The following is a 12,958-nucleotide window of genomic DNA, read 5'->3' on the forward strand; positions in this document are numbered from 1 at the left end:
CCAGGGATATTATGAGGATTCAGTGACTTAATACACATAAGGTCCCCCAAGAGGCTGTGGCCCATAGTGGGTCCACGAGATAGGTGATGATGCCTCCAGTATGTCCAAAAGAGGGAGGCTTGGGTGAAGGGGAGGGTCTATCTCAGAGGGTGCTGCTGCCCATTGCCCGCTGACCTATTTATGGGGAGTCTCCAGTCTGTTCCCCGGGCCCTGCACGGCCCCAGCCCCTGCCGGGCTCCCCTTTCTCAGCTGATGAAATGGCCTCAGCGCCCCCCGCCCCTCGTGCCTCAATTAGAAACTGCTGAGAGCGGCCGGGCTGTTTGTCCTAGAGAAGAGCAGACGGTCCGGGGGGCAGCTGTCACACAACAGGGGATTAGACCTGCTCTGGATGGCTCACGGAGACCGAAATAGGAAGTTCCAGGAAGTCCTCCCTAATCATCAGAACCATTCAGAGCCCAGCTGCTGGATGAGGTGCCAGCTGCAGGGGGAGGTGGGTACTGGCCTGGGGCTGGACTCCTGGCCCTCAGGTCGGGCTGAGCCTGAGCCTCGGAGTCACCGGAGGGGCTTTGCGAATGCAGATTCCCAGGTTCCCGCCCAGGCTGACAGAATCAGAGTCCCTAGGGTTGAGTCTGGGAGTCTGCTTTAACTGGCTCCAGTGATTCTCCTAATTGGGTGAACTGGAGGCTGGATGGACCTGGCTCACTACCATCCTCTCAGCCGATCCAGGTGTGGGCCCCTCCCCTCCCACAGAATTTCCATGCCCTATTTAGGGATCAATTACTCCCACACCTAGCAGCAGCTAACCTGCCACTCTCCCTTCCTGGCGGCTTCATCCCTGTTGGCGCCTCTGGTCTCTGTCCTCTGCCCTCAGGTGACCCAAACAGGTTGCTAGGGCTCTGGAAGGAGGGGCGCTTCTGGAAGCGGGGCTCCCTTTTGGGACGGGCAACTCTGTCCCACCGTCCCCGTGGAGTGGGAGCGCAGAGCACAGCCACTCGGGCTGCTGCGCACCCCGGGCGCCGGGCCCAGAGATGGGACAACCAACCAGAGAAAGAAATGCTTGAGGGGACACTAAGATCCAGCCCCCGTCCTCTGGGTCAGGGCCACGGTGTGAGGTGCCGCAGTCTCCTTAGCGGAGAATCCTCCGGGGGAGAAGCTGTCACCTGGCATTACAGGTAAGCACCGCCGGAAAGTGTCCGCAAAGAGGGGGGCGTGTGGGCGGGGCGCGCACCTCTCCCTGCAAGGTGCCCGCACACCAGGTGCTCGTTGAGCCCCCGCCCCGCCCTGGGCAGCTCTGGAAGACGAGGAAGGCGGGCCACGGCCTTGTGCTAGTGCAGGTCCACCGAACAGCCAGCAGAGGACAGCCTGTCCCCAATTTTGGGCCCCAAAGCTTGCCTCCTGCGTACCTCTGCCAGAGCAGGAAGTGGTCCAGGGGTGAGGAACCAATCATCCATTCCTGCACCCCAAGGCTCAGACCCCACCCCCAGAGGCCTCTTGCTTGGCCAGGGCCTGGGCTGGACTCTGGAGACCTGGCCCACCCTGCCACATCTGGAACTCACAGCTTACACACAGCACGCTCATCTGAGCAGCCACTGCTGTTCCCTGTCACCTTGCATTTCCAGCTGGTTCTGCACTGTTGACTGGTCCCACACAGTCAGGTCCCATTCCCAGAGTCAATCAAGGAGGGGGTCTGCCAAGGCCATGGGGTGGGGGGGTCTGGCCACCTGGGTGTGATGCACAGGCTTGTTGCTGGTGATGCATCTGCACTGTTTTATAAATTCCATGAGGACAGAGAAGCCCGGCCCCAAAACATCAGACCGGTTCCCTAGATGAGGGACAGGACAAGACCCCTCAGAGGAACCTATTTACAAAAATCTCAGCCTTCCAGGGTCTTGAATGTCTGTGTCCCCCTCCTCCCAAATTTGTATGTTGAAATCCTAACCCCCAGGTGCTGGTGTTAGTAGCTGGGGTCTTTGGGAGGTAACTAGGTCAAGAGGGTGGAACCCTTGTGAATGGCATGAGTGCCCTGATAGCAGACCCCTGAGAGCTCCTTTTCCCAGCATGTGAGCGAGAATATGGCCATCTATGAACCAGGAAGCAGGCCCTCACCCAACCCCAAAATCTGCCTGCGCCTTGACCTTGGACTCCCAGCCTCCAGACAGTGAGAAATACGTTTCCGTGGTTTATAGCCCATCCCATCCGCAGTGGTTTGTTAGAGAGCCTGAATGGACTATGGCGGCCTCTGGCAGCCCTGGGGCTGAGCCGGGCCCCTCCACCCTGTCCACCCCCAGGCACTGCGAGCCATCTGGATCCTACTGGAGAGTTCTGTGGCTGAGTCTCCCCCTCATGCCGGGGCTTTCCAAGCCAGGAGACATTCTGAGCACAGTTTGGGGGACCTTGCTGAGCTCCTCAAATGCCAGAGTCTGCACAGGTCCACACCCAGATATGGGGTTCAGTTAGAACTGGTTGCTGCCATGGGGCAAGGAGTCATTTCCTCCCATGTGCTCATGGGAGTGTCCAGCCAGCACCCTCCCAGCCTAGGGCAACAGCAACAACCAGACAAGCCCCAGAGTTCTGCTCTAACAGCTTTTATTGACCCGGTGAGGGGTCAGCTTGAATACAGCCCAAGCCCACACCCCTCCAGAGGCCACAGCTCCATCACGTCCTCTTGCCATCCCTGGGGGCATCAAGGCCAAATGCCCTCCCCTGCTCCTGCTGCTCCTGACCTGGGACACTGGAAGGGAATTGGGTGATGTGGCCAGAAAAGGACCTGGGGGATGTGGGTAGAAGGGGCCAGACCTGGCGTGGGCAGGAAGGTTCCTGAGGTCCAGTGCAGAGGGGAGGAGTGTCCAGATGAAGACCAAGGCAGTGTGCCTCTGTGTCTTAGGGTCAGGCAGGGGTGGCAGCAGAGCACTGGCCTAGGTGTGTGGGGACAGGGCAGCCACGGTCACTACAGCCTCAGGACCCTGGGTTAGGGGAAAGCCATCTGTACTCAGACCTGGGCCTCTGATAGACAGGAGTATGTGTTGGGGTGTTTCACTGGGGATCCCCGTCACTCAGGGAACCAGGTGCTGGGGAAGTCAGACCTCCTTCTGACTCTGGGGCTCTCCCACCCCAAGGGGAAGGACATCAGTTCCCCCCCACACAGCCTCAAAGGTTATGGCCCAGACAAGCCAGGTGGCTCGGCCATACATGACCCTGTCTGCATACCTCTCTGTTCCCGTCCAGGGACTCCTGGACTGGGGGGACTCCCCAGGCCTGTTCTGAAGGACACTAAGAAGCCCATCCTCTTTCTCACAGAGGAAAAACTTTGGGGTTGATAAACCACAGACCCCCCACAGGGGCTCCAAGATGTGGGCTCAGGATCAATGGCCAAATGATGGTGGACACTCAGCCTAGGGGGCTAAGAGCAGAAATCTGCAGGGCAGGTGTGGGGAGACTAAAACCATGGAGACCTGCTGGTGATGGCCCCAAGAGCAGAAACCTCAGGCAGACCCCAAACCAAAGCAGGCCAGACACCAAGTCCCGGTCCTTAGTGATGTGCGGCAGGCTGAGGCTGCAGGAAAGGGACGTGAAGACAGCACGTGGGGGCGGGCGCATGGGGCAACAGGTGAGCAGCCTCACTCAGAGTGGACCAAGGCCCCCGCTCCTTGCCCAAAACCAAAGCCCTTGGGCCCAAAGTTTTTAGCGTAGCATCCTGCAGAGAGAAGAGACAGCTAAGGACTCTCGGACCCACTGCAGACACACCATCCCCAGTGCCTGGCCAGGCCCCGTCCCCCTAACTCTGCAGGACCCTACCCCCGATGATTAAGGGGTTCCTCCACACCCACCACGGAGATGACAGAGCACTATCTGCTGTCCCCGCCCAGCCCCATCTGCCTTGTGACCAGCCATGTCAGTCACCCTCTGGGCTTGTCGCTCCTGTGACATGAAGGGTCTGCTAGACACTCCAGAACTGACCCCAGGGCCAGGCATGTTTACATGAGCCAGGGCACTGTGGCTCCGTCCCCACCTAACCCCGGTGCTGGAAGGGTCACACCCACCTTTGCAGTAAATTTCGCCGTCCTTGTCGGCCAGCGTGGTTGACTCCAGGCCTTTGCCACACTTGGCACAACGGAAGCAGGACTTATGCCAAGACTGCATGGAAAGGGGACAGTTAATGGCGCCCCTAGGGACTAGGGTGTCCCCAGCCCCCAGCCCCATTCCCCGGGCATAGTGACGGTGAACATCTGCTCGGCCACAGCTGCTGGGAGGATATGGCCCTGGGGCTGGACAGTGGAGGTGCAAGGACCTCACACCACCTCACACCATCCCAGGTGTCTGCGTGGTCAGTGGCACCACCCACCCACAAAGGCACGCCAGAGGGTGGAGTCATCATCAAGGTAGCTGTTCCCACAGCCAGTCAAGCTTTCTCCAGACCCGTGCGGTCAGTGGTGTGGGCACGGGCTTGCCTTGGCCCTGCCCTGTACCAGCTGCACAGCCTCAGCCATTTTCTCCTTGAGGGGCCTCTGCCCACCTTGCAGAAAGGGTGTGAGAACGAGGTATACACAGATGCTGCCTGCCCACAGGGCGGGCTTCCATCACGGGGGTTCTCCTGAGCAAGTCGGCCTCCGAACTCCTGAACTGCAGGTGCCTCGTTTGCTCAAGGCCATCGCCTCTCGGAGAGGAGGCCGGCGGTCCCTCCCTCACCGGGCAGCACTGAGGGCTAAATGACTTTCATAACGGAAAGTGCCCAGCACGGGCCCGGCTCAGTGGGTCTGCTGTTCCTCTGCACTGAACTCCAGGGGCCACAGGAGGCCTTGGCGTCTCTGAGAGGAGGGCAGAGCCACACAGGCAGGAAGACTCTTCGGAGGCCAGCTCCAGAGGCAACAGTAGCGCAGGCCGGTGACTGATGTGCAGACGCCCCGCGGGGGGCAGGCAGCACCCACGCTGGACAGAAACAGGCCTTTTAAGGGCAAAAAGCTTCCCTTGGCTCAGCCCCCGTCCCGGGCTGAAGGGTGAGCAAGAAAGGAAGCTGGCCCTCCTTGGATTTCCTGGCTGCCAGAGCTCTGCACACCGGCTCCTCCTCCCAGAGATGGGTGTGGGGCCCCAGGCCTCGGTCCCCTCCCCGCGCCATGTTCTGCCCTGCCCAGAGCTCAAGGGCTGGAGAGGGACCACTCACAGGCAGACCACCAGCTGTGTGCTCGGGGTGCCTCCCTCCAATCAGCACCTCCCAGTGCCTCTGCCCCTCAGTATGTCTTTCTCGGCCAGGGTCGAGGGGTGAGAGTGGGGGGGCTCCAGACTTTCCTGCCTGAACACAGAAACCTCTCCTCCTGGCACCTTAGCGGAACAGCCTTCACACTTATGTGCCCCTCCCTCCTCGGTCACAGAGGGTCCGTTCTTCAAACCTTTCCATCGTTTTCTATTCTCATAATGAGACTGCAGGTGTTCATAATGTTAATATTTTCTGTTTTCATCTCCTTCAGTCAAGGGCAAGGGTCTGCCCTGTGACCTCGCCACAGTCCCCAAAAGTAAACACTGAGAGCAGCCACAGACACCAGATGCTGCCCTGGGCCTTGCTGGTTCATTGTCTGACTTGGAATTCACAATGCCTATCTTTCTCAGGGTCCTCCACCTCCTACCCCTCACAGACACAGCACCGAGCCTCGGGAAGGTGCCATAATTTCCCCCACGTCACATAAGTCTAAGTGGAAAAGCAACAGCCAGACATCCCAGGTTCCAGAACCCACAGGCCAGGAAGGTATGTCAGGAGCCTGCCCCCTCCCTACCCTCTCCCGTGACACCGGTAACTGCCTTACCTTCCCGGCACCAATCACTTTCTCTGCGGCGTAGACCGCCTGGCCGCAGCGGGGACAGCGCTCAGAGCCACCGATCTTCTGGGCAAACTTGGATGCGTTGGGGTTGGTGGTGGGCCTGTGACCAGGGGCCCTGCCACAAAAAAGGGCAACGTGGGTCACATGTTGGGTCTCAATTGTGTGGACATGGCCCTGCCTTCATCTCGCAGAGGGTAGCAGGTGGGGGTGGGGGGGGAGCTATCTGAGCCAGGGACGTGGCCAGGGCCACCGGTCTCCCATGTGGCAGATGGAGACACCCAGGCTCTTCATGCACGATGGTGGTTTTCCTGGAAACACCCCACTGCCCTTGGTCACCTAGTTAGGACACTGGGATCATTTCATACCTCGTTGCTAAGGATTACCCTCCTCTCCCCAGTCTCTGAGGTCTGTCTGGTGCCAGAGACGTTTCAGGACAAATCTGCTGAGAAATCATTTTTTCCCTGGGCCACGACCTTGGCTGGCATGTGATAACTCATCCATCAGTCATTTCTGTCTGTACCCCCGGGCCCAGGAGCCGGCCAGGGTGGCTACTGACTGCACTGTTTACAGCAGGTCAGAGGTCAGTGGGTGCCTGGGACCTTGTGACATCCTGTAGCATTCCTAAGGAAGGGACATGACTTCCCACAGCAGGGGTGACAGACGGCAGAGGCGGGTCTGGCTCAGACACTCATTGGCTGGGGAGGGGACCCCAACAAGTCGGTGACATGGTGCTGAGTTTTCTTATCTATGAAAAGGGGTGATGGAACCGAGTCATTTTTGGGGTGCTCTCCGCTCTGACCCACCACATGGGGAGATGCTGGCCTGTTTCATTCCCCTGGGACCCCAGCTCCTCTGATGGGCCTGGCACTTAGTGGGGGCCCTATGATGACCTTGGAAATCAGCTTCCTGAGCCGTTGCCACTTAACCAAAGTGGTCAGAGAGTCGGGTGGGGGGAGATGGGGAACGGTACTCACTCCTCATGCCGGATGCCCAGTGACTCCCCCTTGTCTGTGCTGAGTGTACCGGCGCCCTGCCCGTAGCCATAGCCCTTGGGCCCGTACTTCTTGCCATAGCAGGACCTGCAGTAGATCTCCTCCCCGTGCACGGCCACGGTTGTGCTGTCCAGGTTCTTCTTGCAGACCACTGCGGGGGATGTAAACATGGGAGTGGGCATGGGGGTCCACTGAAGCTCCCCTAGCACCCACCCTACCTGACACCCTGACCTTGAGGACCAGCCTGGAGATGCAGGTCAGGAGGGTCCCTGAGCTAGGAGGTGAAAGGGAAGAGATCCGCACATCCCAACACCAGGGACGCCAGCCAAGCCACCTCTCCCAGCCGCCTGTGTGCATCCAAGGGCGCCGCACCCTCATGCCTCCCAGGCTGACCCCAACCACAGGACGCCCAGAGAAGCCTTTATTCTGCCCTTGAGTAAGAGACCACGTGTCCCGACAGGAGAGGAGAAAAAAGAAAGGAAGGAAGAGAAGGGCAGGGCTTTCCTGCCTCTAGCAACGGGGTCCAGTGGGACAACCCGTGCACACAGGGGGAGCAAGTGCACCCAGAAGGAAGGTTTTATCTTTCCTAAGTGCCCGGCAGGGCAGGCATGGAGATGAGGCGCAGGTCCCCGAGCAGCCTGTGAAGTCTCCAGTTCTGGCAGGTCCCTCCTCTGTGCCAGAAGGGACGCAGCTCAGACCCTGGGAGAATACCTTGACCCTGCGGCTGAGAAGTTGGCAAGAAAGGACCTTTAGAAAGCCCAGGGCCCAGGCGCCACCCTCTTTGTCCCACAGGGGAGCAGTGCCCAACTCTGCAGAATAAGCAGGCTCAGAGGCTGGGGTCCTCCTCCGCCTTCCAGGGGTGAGACCTTGAGCAAGGTATTGTTACCAGCATGTACAAATGGCCCTGAGCCTAGAAAGGCAAAATATTGTATTTCCCCCAGGAGGTGGTTGTGAAGAGTGGATGGGGTCTTATGCAGGGAGCACAAAGCAGGTGCAGAAGAGATGTTGCCTGCTCTCACTGGTATATGAAGTGGGGGACACAGGGACAGGGACAGGGGCAGGCCCAGGCCTTCGGAGACCCAGCTTCCCTCTGTTTCTTCAGCTCTTGTCCTACAATGTTAATTTAGCTCCATGACATTCCTTAAATATCGGAATTCAGTGTGCCCCATGGGCAGTTCCCTCAAATCTGTCCTGGAGAGGCCCCACCTGACCCCTCCTCCCTCCTCACCCTCCCTCTGGGAGGCTTTCTGCTCAGCTCCCTGCAATGGGCCACCCTCTTGCCTTTAAAGGGCCAGCTCCTCTTCTTTGGAGTCCCAGATCCGAGACTTCAGACTAAATAAGGCCCCGCTTGTCCTGCCCTTGAGATTCCCCACCTCATTCCAGGGCTCTGGGCAGCCCAAATGCAGAGTTCCCCCCTCCCCCGTGCATGCCCTGGACTTGGCTCCAGAATGGAGGGAGAAGGAACAGCAGGCTGAGGCCGCAGGCATTCTCTTCTAGGGTGGGAGGCAGGGGAGGGGAAGATACTTCTTGTCAGACCCAGATTAACTAGGAATTCCAAGACCAGGGAAGGCAGACGGATGGCAAAGCTGGAGACCTCCTCTGACAGGTCTGTCCTGCAAGAGGCTGGGGAGCTCCGCCAGAGCACCCAGGGCCTACACAGAGATCCTACTAGTGGCTCCCTGCTGTGCAGACTGAGCCTGACTTCTAGATCCATCCACAAGCCCTGTTGGTCTCCGCTCTACCTGTTCTCCCAGAGCCTGCTCCTGTCTACACAGACCACGTGCCACACCCCACCCAGGCCACCTACCTGCTGGCACCACCAGAGACTCAGTGAAGGGGATTTTGAACGAAGGCCTAAACTAAGTTCTACCAAATCAGGTTAAGCCTAAAGAGAGAACTGTGAGTTTGTTACCGAGGCTGATACTTTAATGTCGGTTGCATTCCGGCTGCACTGTGGCTGGGGGAGGCCTGTGGGGCTGTCGGGAGATCCAGCCCCGGGCAAGGGGTCAGCCCTTCACCCCGCTCTGAGACAGCGACTCTCTCTGCTTCCAGAAGGAAAACAACAGCCCACAAAGAAGTTCAAGCTCGCAGAACTGGCAGAAGCTGGGCCAGGCCAGAACGCGATGTGACCTAGCTGTCACTACAGCCCAGATTTCTGTCGGGCAGGCCCGCACGTGGGACCAGGAGGTGAACCCCGACATCAGCCCTCATCCTGTGGGTGAGGAGGTGAAGAGGTGCTGGTGTCTGAGGGCGCACAGCTGCCGGGAGCCTCCCTGTGCCTTTGGGTTCTGGGAACAGCCACTTCCCTCGGCCACCACCACAGGGTAAAGCCAGACCCCAACCTGCCCCAGGAGGGAACCAGGTCAAAGCCTGAGGCGTGTCCCCACCCGAGGAGCTGAGCATTCCCGCCTGCTCATGGGAACTAGCCATCCCTACTGTGACCACCGGGCTGCAGGGCAAGCCCTCTCTGTTCCTGCCCCTTGGGTCAGAGGCCACACCCAGGAGGGAGGACAGCCTCCCTGAGTTCTCCTATTGCTTCACTGTCTCCCTGTCTTCCTGTTTGTCCCAGACCCAGAAAGGGGACGTAGGCGCCCAGTGAACAGAAACCAGAGCCAAGGATTGGACCAGTCAGAGGGACTTCTGGGGACACATTCTAGCCTGGCCAGCAAAGGGCCCTCAATGTCAGCCAGGCCCAAACCCCACTGGCCTCTCTCTTCCTTAGAAGGGAATGTCCCTTGAGTCTGTGGCTTGTTCTGAATTCTCAAACTGAAGCTGGGCATCACTGCCCAAGAGCAGTGACTCTCCTCCCATTCTAAATAGGTTGCTTGGTGCTGGGTGGCATTCTGAGCGTGGGGAACAACACATCATGGGGACCCCTCAAATGCTAGGACCTCCTGGAGCTCCAAGGCTCAGAAGTTGTGCTTGGAGACCCCAGAGACAAAAGACTGTTTCCTACGGCTGTGAGTTTCACCATACCCCTCCACCGAGCCCCACTCGGTAGCCTGACTCTTACAACTGTTTCTCATCCTCGACACCCCCTCACACCCTGGCCTCAGCCGGCTCCTTCCTCTGCAGCCTTGAATTCCTGACTCCCCTAGACCACTTGACCCACAGCCACCCCCACCAGGACTGCAGGCGGGGTGGGGGTGGGGCCACTTTGCCACAGCTGGCCTCTTCTGGGCAGCGATTAAGCAACATCTGAGAGCACAGAGGCCTGATGGACCCCAGCAGCCTGCACCCTCTTCCTGGCCAATGCCAAGCCTTCTTATTCCCTCTAAAAAAATAAACAGCCGGAGATGCCTCAGTTCAGCAAACTGCTGGTAACAAGAGGCTGCTGTTTGCAGCGTCTTCGGGCTGGAGGCCAGTGGGCTGCACCAGAGCTCACTCACTCCCCATTCATCAGACACGGCCCCGGGGGGCCCTGGCTCTGGCCTGCTAGGCAGGGCCCCACCTGCCTGGTGGCCTGGACTGGTGGCTTCTGCTGCTGACCCACTAACCAGGCAGCAGGTAGAGATCTGGTGAGAAGGTGGTTCCTACTCTGGACCACAAATCAGCTGGAAGGAAGATGCCACAGACTCTCCAAACGCTGCTTTGTGCAGGACGGTGGGACCAGTTCCTGGATCTGCCGGGCTGGGTCTTCAACCCCCCGGGGACGGTCTCCTTTGTAAAACTCCCCCCAATCTTGCTGTGTCAGCTATGTGCCTGGGAGTGTCTGTCACTTACTGAGCCTGCACATTTGCTCGAAGGGCTTCCACATCCCAAGTGTCTTTCCTTGTGGTTTCCTCAACAACCCAGAACTGTATCTTCCGTGACATAATGGGAAAACTCAAGCAGAGAGGAATGGGCTAACGTGCCCAGTCGCCACCCGGGTCACCTGATGACAGGACTGGCTCTGAAACCCTCCCCGCGCACCCTCCACCCACGCTCCAGGCAAATGCATCCACCCACGCTCCAGGCAAATGCATCGGCAGGAGCTGCCTCTTCTTCCCACCCAGATCCTCTGTTCTGCTCTGCTCACAGGGAACCAGGAGAGGCCTCCCCAAGTCCTCATTTCCTGGGTGCTTTGAAAACACCCCTGCCTGCAGGGACCAGCCAGCAATGGGCAAGGAGTCAGGGTCTCTGGGCACCCAGAGGTCTCGCTGCTTGGCGTCTGTTGCCCATCCCTGCTCCTCCAGTCTGTGATAGGAGCACATTTTGCTCTGGGCTATTGGGAGTGGATGTCAAAGAGCTCGGGTTCCTTGTCCCCTGTCCCAGGCTGTGGCAGCAGGAAGGGCAGTGACAGAGGTGGAGGCTGACCCAGAGGGGCAGGAAGGGACAGCCAGCGCTGGGCCAGAACTGCTGCCTCTAAGGTTGCAGACTGCATTGCCTCAGGACAAGAGAAAATTCAGGCCCACCGGCAGGTGACACTTTGGGCTGAATGTGTCTTCCTCTTAAAGCAGTGGTCCCCAACCTTTTTTGGGCCACGGACCAGTTTAATGTCAGAAAATATTTTCACGGACCGGCCTTTAGGGTGGGATGGATAAATGTATCACGTGACCGAGACAAGCGTCAAGAGTGAGTCTTAGACGGATGTAACAGAGGGAATCTGGTCATTTTTAAAAAATAAAACATTGTTCAGACTTAAATATAGATAAAACGGAAATAATGTAAGTTATTTATTCTTTCTCTGCGGACCGGTACCAAATGGCCCACGGACTGGTACCGGTCCGCGGCCCGGGGGTTGGGGACCACTGTTTAAAGCAGGGGTCCCCAAACTTTTTTACACAGGGGGCCAGTTCACTGTCCCTCAGACCGTTGGAGGGCCGGACTATAAAAAAAACTATGAACAAATCCCTATGCACACTGCACATATCTTATTTTAAAGTAAAAAAACAAAACGGGAACAAATACAATAATTAAAATAAAGAACAAGTAAATTTAAATCAACAAACTGACCAGTATTTCAGTGGGAACTATGGGCCTGCTTTTGGCTAATGGGATGGTCAATGTGCTTCTCTCACTGACCACCAATGAAAGAGGTGCCCCTTCCGGAAGTGTGGTGGGGGCCGGATAAATGGCCTCAGGGGGCCACATGCAGTCCGCGGGCCGTAGTTTGGGGACCCCTGGTTTAAAGGATGGGATTGTGGCAGAGAGAGGAAGGAGGGAAAGAGTGGAAAGTTTTCTTAACCAAGTCTTCACCGCTTGGCTCCCGCTGGAGCCTGCAACCCCCACCAGTCCTGGCCCCGGTCCCCTTGGAACGCAGCTTCCACGGGAACAAAGAGGCCCTTAAGTGCTTCCCGCCCCAGCTGCGGCCTCTGCCAAATGTCAAGCTGTTTACATCCCAAGGGGCCAGTTCCCCAGGGTGCTGACAGCCCAGGCCTGGGGGGGGGCGCCCCTCCTGTCCCCATGGCAACCTCAGGGCCTGGGAGGTACTCACTGCACAGGAAGCAGGATTTGTGGAAGCTGCTGCCCTCACACTGGACCTCCTCGGCAAAGTACACGGTCTTCTGGCAGACCCCACACTTCTTGCCTCCTCCCCAGTTGGGCATTCTGAAACAGGGCATGGACATGGGCATTAGCGGACAGACCCCCCCGAGACAGTCCTTGTGCCCCGGGGACTCCGGGGCCTGGCTTCCCAGTTGGGCAGGAGCTCAGGGCTGCAAAGCCATGTCACGCATTCAATAAGGACAGCAGGGAGCATCCCCATCTGCTCCTCTTCCTTGTCATAGAGCCCCAGTTTCGTCCAGGCAGCCTCCACTTCACGAGAAGCCCAGGCAGGTACCCCGTGCCCAGCTCTAGGGCACACAGTCTGGTCACATGGCCAAGCATGGCGGTCCGTTCCCTGTGGAGGCTGCTTCTGGGCCAGCCCTAAGATGTGGGAAGCTCTGCTGGGGAAGCTCCTGGGAAAACAGGTCGCTCATGAGCCATCCCCCAGGCTGTCTCCCGTCTCTGACTGGGTAGACTGGATATAACCCCAGACACCACAGCCGAGGCCCCCAATGACAGATGCACTGACGTGTGCCCACAGTGTGCCATGCTCACTAACTGCAGGTAAAAGTACCTATTCTCCTCACAGGTAAAGGAGCAGCGCAGAGAGGCCGAGCTGCCCGCCTGAAGTCACACAGCCAGAAGAGACTGGAACTGGGGTTCCAATGCAGAGTCCTGTCACCCCAAGTG

The 12,958-nt window shown here is 58.3% G+C and overlaps 1 protein-coding gene across 2 annotated transcripts in view; it reads right to left on the reverse strand.

Annotated features, from left to right (window-relative positions):
• Positions 1-2,569: 2,569 nt before the first annotated feature.
• CSRP1 (cysteine and glycine rich protein 1) overlaps positions 2,570-12,958 on the reverse strand; it is a 28,958-nt gene continuing 18,569 nt past the window's right edge. For both annotated transcript variants that reach the window (XM_066239232.1, XM_066239224.1), the window contains exons 2-6: positions 12,219-12,331; positions 6,785-6,953; positions 5,796-5,925; positions 4,041-4,134; positions 2,570-3,694 (exon numbers count right to left, since the gene is read on the reverse strand). In XM_066239232.1, the coding sequence (XP_066095329.1) occupies positions 3,618-3,694; positions 4,041-4,134; positions 5,796-5,925; positions 6,785-6,953; positions 12,219-12,330 (582 nt within the window). In that variant the 5' untranslated portion in view covers position 12,331 and the 3' untranslated portion in view covers positions 2,570-3,617. The remainder of the gene's footprint in view (positions 3,695-4,040; positions 4,135-5,795; positions 5,926-6,784; positions 6,954-12,218; positions 12,332-12,958) is intronic.

The sequence above is a fragment of the Saccopteryx bilineata genome, chromosome 1 (genome assembly GCF_036850765.1).
Source record: "Saccopteryx bilineata isolate mSacBil1 chromosome 1, mSacBil1_pri_phased_curated, whole genome shotgun sequence".
Lineage (NCBI taxonomy): Eukaryota > Metazoa > Chordata > Mammalia > Chiroptera > Emballonuridae > Saccopteryx > Saccopteryx bilineata.